The 19,322-nt window shown below is 31.5% G+C and overlaps 1 protein-coding gene across 1 annotated transcript in view; it reads left to right on the top strand.

The window, feature by feature from the left end:
* LOC134257337 (uncharacterized) overlaps window positions 1-19,322 on the top strand; it is a gene marked incomplete at its 3' end in the record, with an annotated part of 104,383 nt that overhangs the window by 7,310 nt on the left and 77,751 nt on the right. The window contains exons 4-5 of the mRNA XM_062739964.1: window positions 11,981-12,255; window positions 12,355-12,441. Of these exons, the coding sequence (XP_062595948.1) occupies window positions 11,981-12,255; window positions 12,355-12,441 (362 nt within the window). The remainder of the gene's footprint in view (window positions 1-11,980; window positions 12,256-12,354; window positions 12,442-19,322) is intronic.

Below are 19,322 nucleotides of genomic sequence, written 5' to 3'. Positions count from 1 at the left end.
CGTCAGGCTAAGAATTCTATTTCGAAGGGAATATTTTGTTAAAGGCTTCTTGTGATCAGTAACAGTGAAAAGATTTTTGTCTGGGAATATTTTTATTTGTGAAAAATGATCATTAATATCGAAAGGACACAGAAAACACGTCCGAGAAATGATGATAAAAGTTAGAGGAATTTAGATCGTCTGAAAGGGGTGGATGGATCCATGGATTGAGACACTTTTTCCGAGCCAGTTAATGTGCACTGAAGTATTAATTTTGATCAAAAACATTTAATGTACGATTTCAGTAACTAAAGGTATATTTTATTGGGTGTTGAACTATGTTCAGACTCCCTAGGTTGCCACGCGGTTTCTAGCGCAGTAATTTTACAATGAATTATATAGCGGCTGTCGTTGTGCTTCTGTGTCGCCCAATTTACTCCCCTGTGATATTCAATACAAACTCGCACCAGTCTATATAAACTCGGAGAAACTCCCGCAATAAAAATAGTCCATCTCATTTTTCTGAATTAATCTAATTTTCATAAATGATTTGAAAGTAAATGAAAATAATAGAAATTTATTTAACTTCAAATTAGCATATTTTTGTCATCTCTCTTGAGAAATGACACGTAAATTTTGATTTCCGTATGAAAAAAGTCCCAGTTTTCCGACATTTATCATTCGACAATCCTCGGCTGACTCCACTACGCTCCATTACAAAAAGTGCGAGGTCATCAAAGGAGCAACAACTGGTCTAACTGGTTTGACAATGACGCGATTGTCTAAATAAAGAGATGTATACAAAGATGGAAGGTCAAAGGAACGCTAAGGTTTAACCCAGCTTCTTACAATTTGTTTCAGCAATAAAGAGAGAGAACAACGTTGCTTTAAAAAAAATGCCATGGAAAATATCACTGTCAGACATTTATTTGCTCTGACAAGTAAAATGATGCGTTAGACTGAAAAATTTTTGTTAGACCAGATACATGCAACTCATTTTTTTTTACGTTGGTAAAGGGAAAAAATAATAACATTTAAGTTTGTTGATATTCGATCTCACAATTTCAAATGACATTAATTTTACATCCTTAATTTCATGAGTTTATCAGCATTCAGTTGGTCATGTGTACAACACCAAATATGAACGTGAAAAATGTGTATGTACTTGCATTGCAGCATTACCTTATAAAATGTATCATTTGATTTTATTATAGTAATTCAAACAGTTGAAATTAATTAATACATGCGTATGAACGGACACAATGGTATAATAATCCCAATGATCGATCTGTGAGAAAGATCGTTCCTCGTGATTACAACAGTTTTTTTTTTGTAGTAGCTCGTTAAACTATGTCTGATTTATGATTCATTTGAATCAAATCAAAATCACAATTTTTAAGTGTCACTCGCGCGGCGCAGTTGTTAAGAGTTTGCTCTAGAGATTCAAAATAAGGTGTTAATTGTTTCTTACGTCGCAGGTTCGAATCCTGTGGGATGCATTTGGAGATAAACTCTTTTGATGAGACCATATAAACCGAAATCCCATGTCGCAGTATGTGCTTGCACAAAACGATCCTCACTACTCAATGGTTTTGAGTGCCGTGTATAGGAAAAATTATCGATACGAACGCAAAACAAACAAAATGTAAAGTATTCAGATACTTACTTCTATATAGAAATTACTTGTAATGAAATTTAAAATTATGGAATAACACAATTGATGATTAAGTTATAAAGATAGATACATTTGATAAAATAGATAAGCACGGAGTTCTATAAAAAATAATTATTATGTCTGAAAAGAAACATTCATACCCAAAAGAGAATAGAAAACAGTGGCGGATTTAAGGGGGGTGCACCCGGTGCGCGCCCCCTAAAATTGTCAAAATTAACGTGAATACACAGTTTCGTCTAGAAGATGTAAATTTGTATACTTGGTAGACCTCATTTTTACCCTACAAAATCTCTAGAATCCAGGAGCTTCCGGGGGATTCACCAAATCCCTTGCCAACTTTTGGCGCCCTCTCTATCTTCAATTCCTGGATCCGTGCCTGGCAAATACTTGTTATAATCAGAGGAAGAAAAATGGCAATCTAGTGTCTGGTTATGGTAACATCGAATATAAAGAGTGTTTGTTTATTTGTTTCTTGGGACCAAATATCTTGTACACATTCTAAAGAGAGTTGGGGGCGTTTTGATTCAAATGCTTCAGAACTGTAAGGGTAGTGTTTGAGTTTGAGTAAGAAATGGTACTGAAAGAAGTTTGAAACCTACCCACAAAATAAGTATTTTCGAGTTTCGAAATTTTTTTTTTTTTTTTTTGGTGGTGGTGGGGGTTGTTTGTTTGGTTTGGTCAAATTGTTGAGGTAAGAATTAGAAAGAATAAATCCAGAATTAAACTTAACTGTTCGTGCGCAATAGATATACAGTTATTTCAATGGATGGCACTGTAGCTCTCCGGTCTGTCAAAATCTTTTTTTCGGACAGCTAGCACTACTAAGTCAAAAACGTACTGACATTCCCATTTTTTACTGACAAACTTAGAAAATTACTGACAATGTGCTGTCGCTACTGTAAAACTTAGACAATTACTGACCTTTTTACTGCCGGTACTGATAAACTTAGAAAAGTGCTGACAATCTTAGTCGGTGCTGAAAAACTTAGACAATTACTGACCCGTTTACTGCCCCTGCTGAAAAACTTAGACAAGTGCTGACATTTACTGATAATTACTGTCCCTATTGTTCTCGCTCTCGGGGAGGCTTCAGGGGTGTGAAATTGATTTTTTTAACATAGATTATTATTTCATTCATTTGTTTTTTCATATAATTTTTAACTATGTCAAGTTGATATCTTTGAAAAAAAAAAGCGTCTTTGATCGATTTATAGATATTAAATTTATTAGTAAAAAAATATTTTCAAGAGAAGGGATAAAATTTCAAAACTTTCAAAAAGAAAAGCAATTAAAATAAAAATCTTTGTTTAGTAGCGAAATGTAAAATTTTACAGAGGTCTTATCCTTTTTATAATAAAACATTGTTATTATATGACGTGCATTTTATAATATTTTCTTAATTAACATTAACTCCATGACTTTGTTTAATATTAATTTAAAGAATTAAACTGTTAGGTTACATGTGTTTTATTCAATTTTAATTTAATTTATTCAAATTAGTATGAATAATTTGAATAAACTCAAATCGCGCGGTGAGGCCGTGGGTGCCCCCTTTTGAGGAAAGGCGTTTGTTAAAGTTGTCAAATTATGTAATTTTTTTAAATTTTGTGGAGGCCGCCCAAATTTGTTCTTGTGCAGTCAAACATACCCGAATCCAAGCATTTGCAAGAAGAAACAAAAATTAAAAGACATCTGGGAGATTTAAATAAAAAAAAAAAAAGACTTTTTATTTTATTTATCGGGCGGGGGGAGGGGGGGGGGGATTTACGGGCCTGCATTGATCATTGATCTTTTGACATTCATTGGTTTCGTTACTGTCCGCATTATTCCTTTGAAACAATGAACATCTTTTAGCAGATTTTCGAATCTGGATTTTCTGGATCCCTACCTGAAAGTTTCATTTTAATTCAAATACATGTAAAACTATGAGATTTTATATTATCATCATTTGTCTATGCACACTCCTGAAACAAAACTTTGTTAGAAATTAATATCAATGTTCTTTTCAAATACAGTTCACATGGATCTAGTTTCTTTTCAAATTTAAATGGGGGAGGGGGGCAAGTGCGAACTAAATTTAGAACAATGAACATGTAATTATTTATTTTACTAAAGTAGAACACACAATACTGTCGTGTTTAAGTTTGTACTCTTTTTTTATCTGTTTAGGTAAAAAAAAATTAATAAATTTAATTAACTTAATAAATCGATGTTTCATAGCTTTGTTCGGTTTCGAAACTAGTATCATGATTCTACAGTAACACTGTGCTTTTTATTCGTCCAGAATTATTCAAGTCGTTTAGCTAATATCTAGCCGAATTACATAATCTTTCGTCATACAATCGGAAACCCTGTGATGCACCTGTGTGTAGAAGAAATCGCCTGAGGCGATCCGAGTGTGTACGGTAGCGGGTAAAGAAGACAATAGGTGTCACTGCAGCACTATATACAGAAGAGCACTCGCCGGATTTCACTGGAAGTAAGTTACGCAACATTACGACGACAGGTAGACTTAAATTATTTTTTTAAATGTACCGACGTAAGATAAAATCAAAGATTAATGAAAAAGAAGAATGATGTGAAAACCAACCGGGAAAAGGCACAAACTTTTTAAAGATTTAAGCAAAAATAAATATATGAGAAGGGGTACATTACATCCAAAGTTTTGTAAAAATTACTGGTTCCTAATATTTTTTGTTAAATCGTGCTAGTGTGGGTGTGGGACAGTGAAGTGAGGAATTTGTTTGATTATCAGATCAAATAAAAAATAGTTCATAGTATATTTTCTTAACTTTTTATCAGTAATTAAGAATAATTAAAAAATCAAAAACAATTTATATGCAGCAAGATCATGACAGTAAAAAAAATCAGCCGGAGTTTAACTATATTTTAAACTTTGCCTGGGTCGATATTGATTTTTTGGAGAGAGAGAGGGGGGGGAGAGAGAGATGAACGGCAACTCGACAGGGAAGATAGTGGGCACCTACAGTTAGCGAATAATCTTAATCTTATGAAAAAGATCTTAATGAAACCTGAATCAAATAAATAATGATTACGGGTATAAATTGATCAAACTGACAAATAAATTTGCATCATTCAAAATACTTACACATTTTTATAAATCCTTTTCAAGTATACTAGATATTTTTTTCCATGTAACGTGTGTGTAGGGGGGGGTGGGGGGGTATACATGTATGCTAGAGGGTTCGAAATAAATATTTGTGGGCACTGGTTCGACGGACTAATGACTTCCAATTTTCACTACTTCGTAAAATATTTTACTAGACAAGTCCGCCTTCTGCCTTATTATTATGTTAACATCATAACACCCCCTACGCCTACCTACTTCAATGAGATGAAATTTAATTTCGGCACATAAAATTAAATCAATTCCAATTCACCGAAAGCTACAGGGGGAAAATGGAAGGTATGAAACATGTAATATTTTTTGTTTAAATTGAATCATGATTAAAAAATACTTAAAGATTAAGTTTAAAAACTAAATCGTGATCTAGTGGTTTGTTCCCATCTCGCCTTAACTGTAAAACTCAGCATTCCCATTTCGCCTTAGTAAGCTCTCAGGTGAACAGGTGAATTAAAGTGATGGAGATTTAATATATTTAGCATAAAGTTTTTTGGAATTCCATGTATTATTTCATTCACTGTATTCATCAATTCCCATTAATCTGTTAACTGTTAAATTCAATCTAAAAAAAATATCATTTAAAGTTTTATATCAACCCAGTGATAATTTTTACAAATACTAAAATTCCCATTTTGCCTTAGTACTTTTAAACTTTTTCTTACCTGAATTTCACAGTTCAGGCGAAATGGGAACACACCGATCTAACCCCCCCCCCCCCGGCAATGTGAATAAACGGAGCACTTGTCAAGTAAACTGTTTGTATCTTTGAGAGAGAGAGAGAGAGAGAGAGAGAGAGAAGAAAAATATTGGGGGAAATCGTGCTAGTACATGAATTTTTATTACTAGTCTGATAAATATTTATTAGTCTCGGACTTACAGACATTGGGTACTTATGAACCCTGCGTAAGCAACCAACCAACCATTCATTTAGATATAATGTTTTAAGTGACAAAATTAACAAGGCACAGTACAAGTTTATATATGAAACACTGTACTGCTCAATAGGGGAACTCCCATATGAGCAAATGAAACCGGAAATCCTAAACAGGGGTATATAAATTTATGACTTGTACAGATGTCCGAGAACATTAGGAAACTGAATTACCTATCAGTAATTATTCAATATTTAGAAGATTTCCTTTTTTAACGAGAGACATCTGTCCTGTTTGTGAGAAGAAAATTAATACAACTTTACGATCGTGTAAACAGGGGGGGGGGGGACTCTACATTAAAGTCAGATATCATTCTGTCTGCAAAGAAATAAATAGATGAAAACTAATTTGATGATTAATTAATTTTAATTCTTTAATTGAACAGGAATAGATATATTCAACACATAAATTTAAACTTGATTTACACAGTTAATTTCAAATCATATTCTGAATTATTTTACAGATATCAATAATATTTAGATTAAAAAAAATAATAAATTACTGGAATTTTTTTTCATCAAAAAATAAAATTAGACTGTTTTTAAATGCAATGTATAAGACACGGTCATTTTCACACCACTGCAGCCTCCCCGAGAGCGAGAACAATAGGGACAGTAATTATCAGTAAATGTCAGCACTTGTCTAAGTTTTTCAGCAAGGACAGTAAACGGGTCAGTAATTGTCTAAGTTTTTCAGCACCGACTAAGATTGTCAGCACTTTTCTAAGTTTATCAGTACCGGCAGTAAAAAGGTCAGTAATTGTCTAAGTTTTACAGTAGCGACAGCACATTGTCAGTAATTTTCTAAGTTTGTCAGTAAAAAATGGGAATGTCAGTACGTTTCTGACTTAGTAGTGTAGAGTTCTGCAGCTAATTTAAGAGCAGCCCCATGATCTTGGCTATTCAAAAGCATTAGAAATTATTTTTTCACGTTGTAAATGTAACAATTATTTCGCTTGCTTATTTTGTTCATCTTTATACATGAAAAGCAAGTCATTTTATTTTATATTTATAAGTAACGGTAGATGTTTAAGAAATAAACAACGTTATTCAGTGAACATGGCGTTATGAATAGCAATTGCTCTGCCGGCATATTCCATGATGCCAGCAGAGCTGTTGCTATTCATAATGCCATGTTCACTGAATAATCGTTGTTTATTACTTATATTTGCATTCTTTGATTTTTTTTTCCAAGAGTATCAGAGGAAATCCTGACTTACATAAGGACGCAGTTTCTTGTCTTCAGTAAAGAAAAACATACGGCTTTAAAATCAGTTAACCTGATACATACTCCTTTTCTCTAATAAATCACAAACAATTTATAAAGTATTTCCCTCTCAAACACAGTTATCTGGATACAAGCAGCCCTGTCATCACATTTTTATTTTGATGCAGTTGTGACGTCATCGATCAACGTTATTAAAACCCTCTGACAAAAATCAATAATTTAACCTATGATGAAAAATGAGAATGCTTTTATAATGATTATTACTCCAGAATGCCTTTCTATAATTTTTTTTTTTAGTTTTTCTATTTATTTTTAATAGCGGAAATCATTCTTGAAGTAGATAAAGTAGTTAAAGAAATTCTCTCTTTCTGAATGTTATTACCCAAGTGTGAAGAGTTATCGTTATTTGTACAAATATGCATGATACGAAAAAATAAAAATATGGCAGTTCTCTGTAATTTTAAAAAGTTTTATTATACAAATAAATATACTGAAAGGAAAAAGAAACGCATAATAGCATAATAGCGAAATATATTTAACTATAAGGCCGAAAATTATGAAAATTGGTCAAATGTGTATTTTGATTACTGTGCACTAAAATTGCTGGTCAAAATTACTCAACCATGAAATGTATGGCATCACGTAGGGGAAATGATAAAAAGCCAAAAACACGTGCATGTTGATGATGACAATTTTATGATCACATTTTGTGGTGCTAATCGATGCATTGAAGTTATAGACATCGTTTTCCGCATTGAAATCAGTATAAATTTCGTGCAATCATGGTATGGTTGACGGAAGTTACAATGGTTCGAGTAATTGAATTGCGTAAGTGAATAAAAAGGCAACAAAATGTTGCTGTGCAGTTTGTTTTAAACTTTTCAACAAGAAAGGGTTTTTCAGTTGTCGGAGAGTAAACTAAAAGGTTTCCAAACAACCATGGCGGTGACGTTGACGCGAAACAACGTCACATCAAGACAGGGCTTTTCATCATGTCACCTCGGTTGTTGTCAAGGTATTATCACTGAAACCGATATTTATACAGCAAACTATCATACCAATATTTTCACCCTAAAATTGACAGAAATTCTCTGCTCTAATTTGGTCCGCGAGCTTGGCAACTTTTACGTCGATTTTACTCTCACGCGCGCACGTACACGTCATGTGCGTAATGTTTTTAGCATGTTTACACTGGGAAACTGGGAAAATGTAGCCAGTGTTTGTCGAGACTTTCTCACAAACATTCACGTGTACAAACCAGCTGGATTCTGAAAATTCTATCCTAAAATGAAAATTCGTGTCACTCATTTGGCGGGGGATTTGTTGGCTTTGGAATAATACAGCTTCTATCAACCATTAAGACTATTGTCGGAAGAGTTGAATAATAATCAAATGAGAAAGATAAATGCTCTGGTGAACTCAATGCACAGGAAATTCAAGACTGTTACCAATGTGCAAGGGAGATTATGAGAATTTTTATTTTAATTTTGGGGGGTATCGACATATCAATTTCAATAACTCAGGAATTATCAGTCAAAGTCACACAAGATTTTGGTAACTTGTAGATTAAAGATGAATTAAAATGTTTGATAACAATACTGGAAAACATTTTCGAAATAATAGTTTTAATTTAATTTAAAAGTAAAATATGCGTTTCTTTTTCCTTTCAGTATACATTGACCAAAATTGAATTTTTAAAGTATAAATCAGCAATTTTATATACTCTGAATTTCTTAAAAACTTATTCTTATTCCTCTTTTGAAACATTTCATATATATACTTCTCAACACAGATTATAAGTATAGTAGAGATTGTTCTACACGAGTGTGATAGAGCAATTGCACTCACAGTAGAAGCAGTTGTGTCTATAGTGCTATGAACGCAGTTAATGACTACATGTTCATAGAGGGTGAGAGCAGTGGGTATGCAAATATTCCGCCGTGTGATTCGGTCATGTATTGACCTTTTGACCTCCCCCAAATTTCATACAGAAATGAAGATATATTCTTTCTGTATGTTTGTATAGTGGAAAGATAACGTAAATGTATATATTTAAGAAATAAACCTTAGGTCTAAAAATTGCAAAGATTAAACCCCTAATATGTCCACGGTACAACCTTCTTTTTTGTCACCATCTTGATAACGAATCTAAATGAAGTGACAGTGTCACTTAATATATACTGAAAGGAAAAAGAAACGCAGGGTAGCATAATTTTGAAAAAAAATGACCGCATGATCGAAAATAACTAAAATTGGTCAGATGAGAAATTTACTTACTTTGCACAAACAGCAGTGTTCAACATTACTCAACCGTTAAATGTATGACGTCACGTAAGGATAACGCCAAAAATCCCAAAACATGTGCACTTTGATGCGACGAATTGTCAAAATATTTTATTGCACCAATTGATGCATCTGAGGTATACACATTGTTTTTCAATATTCAGAGACGATATGAATTTCTTGCAATTACTAAAGTGCCATTGGGTCTGGTTTTCGAATTGCCTTATCAATGAAAAAGGAAACAACTGGCAAGAAAGCAGTTTCTTGTAAGTTTTCCCCCATAAAACTTATTACCCGTTGAGATGGTCTGGAATGGTTTTCAATCAACCGAGATGATGACGTTAACGCGAAACAGGGTCATGTTACGAGCGGGTTATTTGTCCTGCCGTCTCTTAAATCGCCAGCTTACTACCACAAAAACCGCCTTTCAAACTGTAGACTATTTAAAACATTACATTCACTCGAAAAATGAAAGAAAGCAATTACGCAATTTGGTTTTTTGTGCCGATCAACTTAGTGTTGTGTTCCTTTCACTGGCGCATGTGCGCGTCGTATGCTTAATTTTTTGGCATGGTTAACCATGCCCAATAAAGCCAGGGTTTGAAAGATAAACACTCTGATGAATTCCATACAAAGGCGAAATAAGGTTCATGACAGATGCGCTGTAGGGACATTGAAGATAATGATAGTTTTCGATTTTTCCCTTTTTTGGGGGTATCGTTATATGAGCTTCAATACCTCATAAATTATTTGACAAAATCAAATGGGATTTCGGTTATATCTTTCTGAAAGATGTTTTTAAAAGTTAGATAGGAATATCAAAAAATTAAAAGAAAATAAATTAAATTCACCTCAAAAGCATACCCTGCGTTTCTTTGTCCTTTCAGTATATGAAAGAATTAAAGAGAAGGATCACTATGCTAGATTTTTCAACTTTATAAATATCGATTTTAATTGTGCAATTTGCAGCATTTACTTTATTTGGAAAACAGAATAATTATTCTACTGAATGTTTAGCTTAGTGCTGGTCTGAAGCCCATATTGCACAGTGAATTTAAGAAAAGCTTGATTAAACTGGATTCTCGCATACTAAATAACCTACTTAGGAAATAGATAAATCCACGTAATGTTATGTTCATTTTTTTCCATTATCAGTTCCTTACCTCCTTACATAGCAAAGATTTAAATGACAAAGCAAGCCGTCGTCTGTAAAAATGTAAAAAAAAAAAAAAGAAAGTTTCTCAAAAACGTTTATGAAGGCATATCTCCTTATTTGGAGCTAAGACGTAGCTTACAGGTTGCAAAAAAAAGATGAACTTATATGTAAACTCCTTTAAGACAGATAAGTTTTGAAATGCATTTCAAATTGGAAATCGAAGCGGCTTACACTATCTACCTTAGTTCATCCTATCTTCCTATCTTTATTAGCTTTTTTTCATTTTATTCTTTCCTTTGTAGTTATTAGTATGATGTTAAAGGAAAAATAATCTTGGATTTACGAAATTGAATAGAGTTTAATTTACTAACTACACCGTAATTTAATCTAATTGACTAATGAAACACATGGTAATATAAACAAGGAAATGACATTGTAGCTTATTCTACATTTATTATTTTTTATACTTGTAATATCTTTCAATGTTATATAAAATATTGAATTCATGAGTTCAATAAACTATGTACACCGAATCTAGCTTTTGTAAAGAAAGGAAAATAGCGTGTCGTGTTTTATCATCTTTTCCAGGATGTTTGACGGTATTGCCGTAACATCACATGCTTCAAATCTATTTCTTATCCAATTATCATCATTTTTATGTCTCTTTAATTTGAAATAATTGATTCATTATCAGGTGTAAAATATATAAATTTTCCCCATACATTTGTATTTGAGGTATAGATCCTTCAATAAAGGACTTGATTCAATAAGTATTCATGTGAAATTGTAAAGCACAATAGCCAACCCTTCAAAAGTTGTGGCTAATGTAATAGATTGTAAAAACGTGTGTCAAACTCCGAGATCAAGGTCAAAAAGTCAAAATCAATGACACCCTAGTAAAGGATTTGTCTTAAGATATATATATATGCATGAGATATTATGAATACATGTGAAACTGAAATGAAAACAAAAAGTGAGGGGTACCTTTTTTGAAAACTTGGTCTCCGAAGACTACATAAATGTTGTCAATGAGGAACTCCTTTTAATATTAACTTCACATTTCTTGTGTGTGCAAAGAGTGGTTTCCACGAAATACTTTGATGTTGACCAAATACAAGATGTGAAAATTTCTTAGTTATGTTTTAATTGAATAAGCAGTTGTCTATGACTTCAAAAAGTCTAGATTTTTATTTTTTGTGAGAAATTATTGTAAAAAGTGTAGAAACGTGGTAAGTTTTGATATGGACTCTTAAAAAAGTTAAGGATCTTAAAGTTTGAAAATGTTTTTTAGAGTTTTTGAGGATCCGTATCTGATTTACACCAATTCTATTAGACCCTGTACATTTAATTAACTATTGAACAAGTAAATTATTATTTAAGTTCGTTTCGTATAAAAGTTAAAATTTACATTTTTTTTTCCTTTTTAAAATCGATTTAAGTGCAGTTAATGTTACAATCCGTTGATTCAGAATTGCATTTCTACATAACATAGACTATCATTAGGTATACGAATCAATCATCACTTTACTTGAATCATCGCCACTAAAAAAGTCTCAAGTGGACAGATTCTGTTTTCTTTCAAGGTGTGAACGAAACTGTTAAGTCAGTAGATGTGAAGTTTGATGGCTTCCTTTGGACGGAAGAAAGAATAGATGAAAACTTCATACAACACGACTCTGCGATCCGTTTCCTTTGCAGTTTTCCACCTTTACGAGATCAAAAACTCTACTACCGCATTACGTGGTATCTGGACGACATCGAAGTTGACCTAAACCAAGTAGTTAACGAATCTACAAAACTGAATGCAACTATAACAGCATACGAAATTTTAAGATATGGAAAAAAGCTAGGAACAGTGGTACATGTATTTCTTTATATTTATGTGTTTTCGCAAGAGAAAACGCTTGAGATAATAAAGCTAGAGCTTAAATATTACTTATGATTTAAACAATTGTAGATACAATGCAGAGTATGGGCTGTGCTTCAACCGGATGAGAAAGGATGCATTACAAGAGCCAGTACTGGATTTTTTGCAGGAATTAAGGTTTTCCTTGTTTTCATTGTTTCTTTTATCTTCTTTTCAGCAATTCGCATAATATTATTGGACCTGAATAACGAATTTATTTCCTGTGTTCAAACAAATTCTGTATAAACAAGTCACAATCAACTGTGTTTCACAATCGATAAGACTACGTCGTAAAATGCATCATGCCGTTATGTTATTTGCTTTTTATCATAGAGAAATTATGCATTGTGACGTCACGTCTTCTTTAATCCCCGGCTCAAGTCGGGTGTACAGAAATTTACACCCGACTTTGTGACCAATCAAAGCTTGTGTAACAAGCTACATAGGAAATAAGGTGAAATACATCCATTAAAATATTTTATTGACTTCTTCCAAAAGTAAACGCAGAGAGTTAAATATAAACGCCATGTCTTCTCTCATTTTACAAACCCTAAACGTGCTATTGTTCCAAAAAAGTGTACTGTGAAATCACTAATTTTCGTGGGGGTATAATTTTCTATGTTATCAAGGTATGTAGAGAATTTATGTCAACCACGAAATGGAATTATATTATATATATTACAACTAAACAATTCTTCAACCACGAAATCAAATCACTATGAACCAATATATTTTCCTCAAACCGCGAACATATGTGATTTTACAGTGTTACATACATTGCTTTCCTTTTCGCACAAACCTGCTTAGTTGAACACACACACACACACCCAAATCCACACTGTACGTGCATGATTTTAGTTAATTTAATATGTTTATAATATTTCGTGATATCCCGATGATTTGTCAATTCAAAGGAATTAAAGAATTGAAAAAAGTTTATCTCAAAGTAAGCTATTAATTAATTAAAGACGTACAGCACACTGGGGGAGATAACTCTTGCGATTTCAATTGAACGTTTGGCGTGACGTCAAATTTAACGTAAAAAAAAGCGTCAAAATGACGAGTAAAACGATCCCGATGTATATCAATCAAAAAAGAAAAATGGGATATGGAGCTTGGCTGTGATTATGCGTACTATACTCAATCAATAAGTATTTTTTTAACCCGATTAAACTCCGTAAAAAGTGAGACATAAAATACCATCCCTTAATGTTTATTTCATTTCATTTTATATACAATGAATTGTATTCTTGATCAACGCGCAGCATTTTTTTATTCTGAAAATTTTATTTTACTTTGCCGAAATTCTCATTATGTACAATTGGCTCTGTAACATTCCGATTAATGGTCTTCATTACAATTTGTGCATTTACGATATAAATATTGGTTGTTTTTTTTTCTTCTTTAATTAAATAAAACAATTTCCTCAGACACTTACTGATCAAAGAGGAACAACTCCGAAAATGTAGGAGATGTTTATTTTCCTCCCATTATTCACGGTTTTCCACAGAATCAGATACATTTACAGCAAGACCTGATTAATCCGAAAATAAAATACTATGGACCTCATATACACAATGTAAATATAGAATAAAAAAGAATTTTTCACTAGTACTGAAATTATCTGCATTTATGAATATCCTATTGCAGCAAATCGACTGTCAACAATGTCGGTTCGCATTTCCTCGAATCAAAACAAAACGTAGCCTATAACATGTATAAGATTTTTAAAAAATATCAATGTGTGATTTGATATAAATTGAAATAGATGAAAAGTCTAATGTTTGATATTTTATAGTTAATGTAGACAAATACGGAATTTTCATTTAAACTTTTAGAAGCAACAACTTTGAAAGAACGCGTACAATAGTCAATATCATGAGGGTTGTACATCTATGCAAATGTCGATGTATCCCCACGTCAACATACTGTCTCGTTTGAATTAATGACATGAAAGAAACTACAATTATTCCATTTATCTCACAGGAGAGTTGAAAATACAACATTTTTTAAATAATTAAAATTACAGAAATGAAATTAAAAATCAACATATTCAAGTTCAACATAACTTGAATTTGTATCCAGGTTCCATGTGATATGGAATGCATAACGCATCCATATATGGACTAAACACTAATATTCTTCAGTAATTTTTTCCTGATACATATAAAAACAGTAGTCAGTATTTTTTCTGCATTCATAAATTTAAAAACTAAAGCATACCTCCGGGATTCAAATGACGAAATACATGTACTAGTATATTTGCACTGTATATGACGTTTCGTCAAACATTCAAGGTCTGCGACGCAAAAAAGGATGGGGTGGTAGGGTTATTCAAAAATTGCCTAAAAATCTACATTTAATACGCTTTACATATGAGAACTTTTAAATTTGTAAGTTAATATATTTTTGAAGCAAAAGCAATATTCCAATTGGATTTTTTTTAAATGTGTATTTGTAGATTCACAGCAAAGTGATCGACCCCCGTCTGAAAGACGCGCGATAACGTGATTTATTGAGAAAGGGGGAGGGGGTAATTTTCGACTATTAAACCAAAACTGGTCGTACAAAAAATATACAAAAAATTATGAAGATTATTTTTACTAACAGCTACCTAAAGAAAGTTTTTTACCAAAATTAAACGACAGGTTTTTTCACAAAAAAAATTTGAATTTGAAAAATACACAATTTTCAAGGCTTAGATTATTCATAGTTTTTCAGTTTAAGGTCTTTAAAAATTGTTTTGATGATATTTTTATCAAAAAGATGACTATTTTTTGTGTTAAATGGTTTAAGGAATAAGTCAATGAAATTTCACATAGATATCTAACTTGGCTTTTTCGAAAATCAAGGTTTAAGTAGTTCATTGATTAAAAATTTTCTCTCCTTGTAAACAACTAAAGGGGGGTAACTTTTTGAATTTCCTGTCCAAAAACCACTCGAACGATTTTGTCTAAAATGTGCATACATGCAGTAGGTATAGTCATGTACTAAATATTTGAAAATAACGAAAATTAAACGACAGGGATTTTTTGGGGTTGGTATGTTGTACATCCTTAAGAGTTTGCATACCTTTCAACTTTCCCGAAATTGTCAATGAATTTAAAAAAAGTAATACTGCTGTTATAGTAACACATGCATGTATAACACATCTTTTCTTAGATGGGATGTCTTAAAAAAATTAGAAGACAGCAGTTTGGAAAATCACATTTACCATTCATTTAAGGTAGGATTCCTCTCTGGTTTCTGACTAGATGAAACATTCAAAGTATATTTACTTATATGTTTTATATATTAAGTGTAAGGGATTAAAAACACCATATTTTTCTTTCCTAATCACAATTGTACGACTTTAAATAGAAATGGTAAACTACGATTGAACACTATCAGGTACTTTATTTTTGGCGGAATGGTGGCGTAGAAAAATATACTCTGTTCTGCCTCTCAAAATTATAATAGAACAATGAATTTAGTTATAATTTTTTACAGAATCAAAGACTTGAGGAAATTTTAAATGTAAGTTAAATTAATAAGAAGAGACAAAACATTCAAAATACATGTATATCAATTATATTTGATTTTTCAAACAAACTAGAACTGTGTTAGCTTTTAAACGCTTCCAATCAAAGTAAAAATTTGAACTACAAATCCATAAAAGGTATTTTTTCTCTCTTAGTAAACGATCAAAACATTTTTGTTTCATTTTGCATATTTGTAAGACTACTTTATTATATGTGAAAATAATAAAAAGTTAAATATAGGAAGCATATAAAAATAACTAATATATTCCAAAAAAATAAGAAAAACATGTATGTAAATTTAGTAATATCATGCTATAGACCCGATAGTAATATCTCTTTATGCAAAAAGGATAATCTTTAATCTTTTGAAATAGAAGTAGGCATCTCATGATTGGCAACACAATTTTTTATTCTTAATGTCAAGGAAAAAGATAATGACCTTGACCTGACCTTGCCTTTTATATAAAACGGTTAAATTTAAATTTACTGGTACCTTCACTTAGTGATATTGTCTTCTTGATTCTGTGGAAATTTCATTAATTTTTAAATACAAGATATATGAGAAGAATCCTACCTTAAAAATTTGAACATATTATTGATAGTTTGAGCTACGGTGGAAAAATTCTTTAAAACCTTTAAAAAAACTGTAACTTGTTTTGAAAATCATGGTTTTTCTTTTTTTTTATATATATATAAAACTTGGGCCCATATGTTATAATTTGAGATACATTAGACATTTTCTTTAAGTCTTGAGTCTTAAGACTGATTAAAAATTTTAGATATTTCAAAATTGATCTTTCTTTAGAAATTTTTGAAGCAGAAAAACGAGATCATTTCTTACGCCGCAATTCCCTTAAAATTTAGACCTTGCTAGGTTTTAAACTCAGTTACCATTTCATTACAATAATGAAGTGGTGAGAAAATATTATCTTTAAATCCTTTTCATCTCAATATGTAAGACATATAAGCAAATATACTTCGAATAATTCATCTATTCAACAAACATAGAGAATCCCCTATTAAAGACGTACAAAACAGAGTGTAAGAAAACTCTTCTTATTTCAATATAATGTTTAACTCGACGACAAAATTGACGTTAATTTCTAAGTGTCACAAACGATTTGACCCCGATGTATTTAAAAGCACACTTAGATAAGGGGCTATGATTGTGGTTTCTTTTTTAATACAAAATTGTATCCATAATTATTTGCGCATTTGCGTTAACTCCCACCTCAAATAAAAAAGAGGAATAGAAAGATTTGCCTTTCATTTTTTTTCAATAGCATATATCATGTATATTAAATGCATCGGTGATTATACAACGGCATTTTATATGATCTTTTCTATATATCTTACTCTTCTTTCACAATTGTCTACATAAAATTCAGATTACCTGTCTATTTTACAATATTTTTTTTTTCCTTTTATTAAAAAATATCATGTTTTGCAAGATAATACATGTATATCGAGACAGTTTTCAGAAGTTCGCTGATCAAAAGGGAACATTTATGGAAGGTTTATGTTTTCCCTTCCCTTAAGTTAAGTTAATCCTCCTTTTGAATTTGCATTCCCCGAAATAAAATGAATGTAATTCAGGCATGCCTTAGTCATAAATAGATGCCGAAATTACAGCTTAATACACTGAAGTTCAAAAAACTATTACAAAGAAGTATATAGAGTAAGGGCCATTTAAGGCCCCCATTCAGAAAATGTTTATCTATACTGTGGAGAGGTATGTTAGAGGCAAGGATGTTACTAAAAATATATAATTTGATTTGATCAAGCATTCTGTTGCCATGGAAACCGTCGTCAAAACATACACCTTCAGACCTCTAAATCTTGCATCTAATGACATCTATTGTCATTTAACCAAACTGTAATTTTTATACCAACTATATTGTCTTAAGTTAATGATAGTAATTATACTTTGGGATATCTCAAAGTGACTGTTTTACTTAGAAAATATATTTTAAATTTAATAGGTATTCCGTTACTATGGAAACTGTATTCAAACTTATTCATTCATATCTGAAATTATGGCTTCAATATGGACAATTAAGAAACCTGTAATTTTGGTAGCATCTATAAGATCTACTATAAATGTTTATATTTATATTTCGAATACCCAAAGGTGATTCTTTTATACTAAGGAAATATATATTAAATTGATATGCTATTCCGTTGCCATGGCAGCCATTTTGTACAAACTTATTCCTTTAGTCCAGTTTTTGTTGTTATTTACCAAACAAAAGCAATCGTCAATTTTTTATACAATTTTTCCGATTTGGGAAGGGGTTAAACTACATGTATATAGTTTTAGGACAAGAAAAAGAAAAAATATTCAACATTTTAACAAAACCTTGGTTTTGAGGGAAGTGGTTGTTGACAGGAATCAACGTGTCTCTCTTACAATAAGTCTATCCGTTAATGCGGTCCTTTCCGATATTAACTTTGTAACTAAGAACAATTAGAAGTTTATATTCTAGTACATGTATACACAGGCACGTAGCATCGTTTTTGAAAGTGGGGGGGGGGGGCAACCTGAGAAAAATTTTTTACTTACCTAAAAAACGTTGACTAGCAAAAAAAAAAAAAAAAAAAGAATTGTAAATTACCCAAACTCGAAAATCCTGCAAGTGGTGGTATCTCAATATAAAGAAAAATTCTCAACATGAACATTAAACAACAATCAATCAATCATTTTTAATTTTCTCTCTATCGATGGCCTTTTCTCAAAAACATGTACTTAGTTTCAGAATTTGACGATCGTGTAAATATTGCCTACAATACGTTGTTAAAAAATTCAAAAGGCATAATGATATAAGGTTTTTTAAATTAAGGATGACGTTTACTCAGGTTTCAGAAATCAGAAAGGAAATTTTTTAAAGTATAAAATATTAAATCAAAAATTGTTCTAAATGGATAAAATAACTACGTTTTATCTCAATATCAATTTAGAAATTTAATATGTAAGTACTTGAAGAAAATATACAGGAACAAAACTCAATGCATGGCTATGCAGAGGAAATTCGGACTAAATTTTTAATTTTTCAATTTTGTTAAAATTTTTATTTCTTGAAATATGAATCACAAAGTAAAGGTTACATGTATATTAAGACATCATGTTGCAAATTTTTTATGTGTTTAAGCTCATAAATTATTTCAAATAAATGAATGCTATGAAATAAATAAACTCAAAAACATGTACAAAAACCACTGTAGTCAGCATATCTCAATAATTTGATCATTGACCCCATAAAATATTGATACCATGAGAATGAGGGTAACAAAAGTAACCTGAGGCTATAAATAATTTAGAGTTCTTATCAGTCAGATTTTTGCAATATTTCATTAAAAATAGTGCGAAAATATAAATATGACAGAGGAAATTCGGACTGTAATAATTATCACGTTTATGGCCCACACTCTATTCATTTCTTTATACAGAGCAACTCTGTTCCATTGCTATAATATTTCATTATTTAAAGAGTTTTGTTG

The sequence above is a fragment of the Saccostrea cucullata genome, unplaced genomic scaffold (assembly GCF_032062105.1).
Source record: "Saccostrea cucullata isolate Sc308-1 unplaced genomic scaffold, CSIRO_AGI_Scuc_v1 ctg2984, whole genome shotgun sequence".
Taxonomy (NCBI): domain Eukaryota; kingdom Metazoa; phylum Mollusca; class Bivalvia; order Ostreida; family Ostreidae; genus Saccostrea; species Saccostrea cuccullata.
The sequence above is the reverse complement of the archived record's forward strand: the minus strand, read 5'-3'. Positions and strand labels throughout refer to the sequence as shown.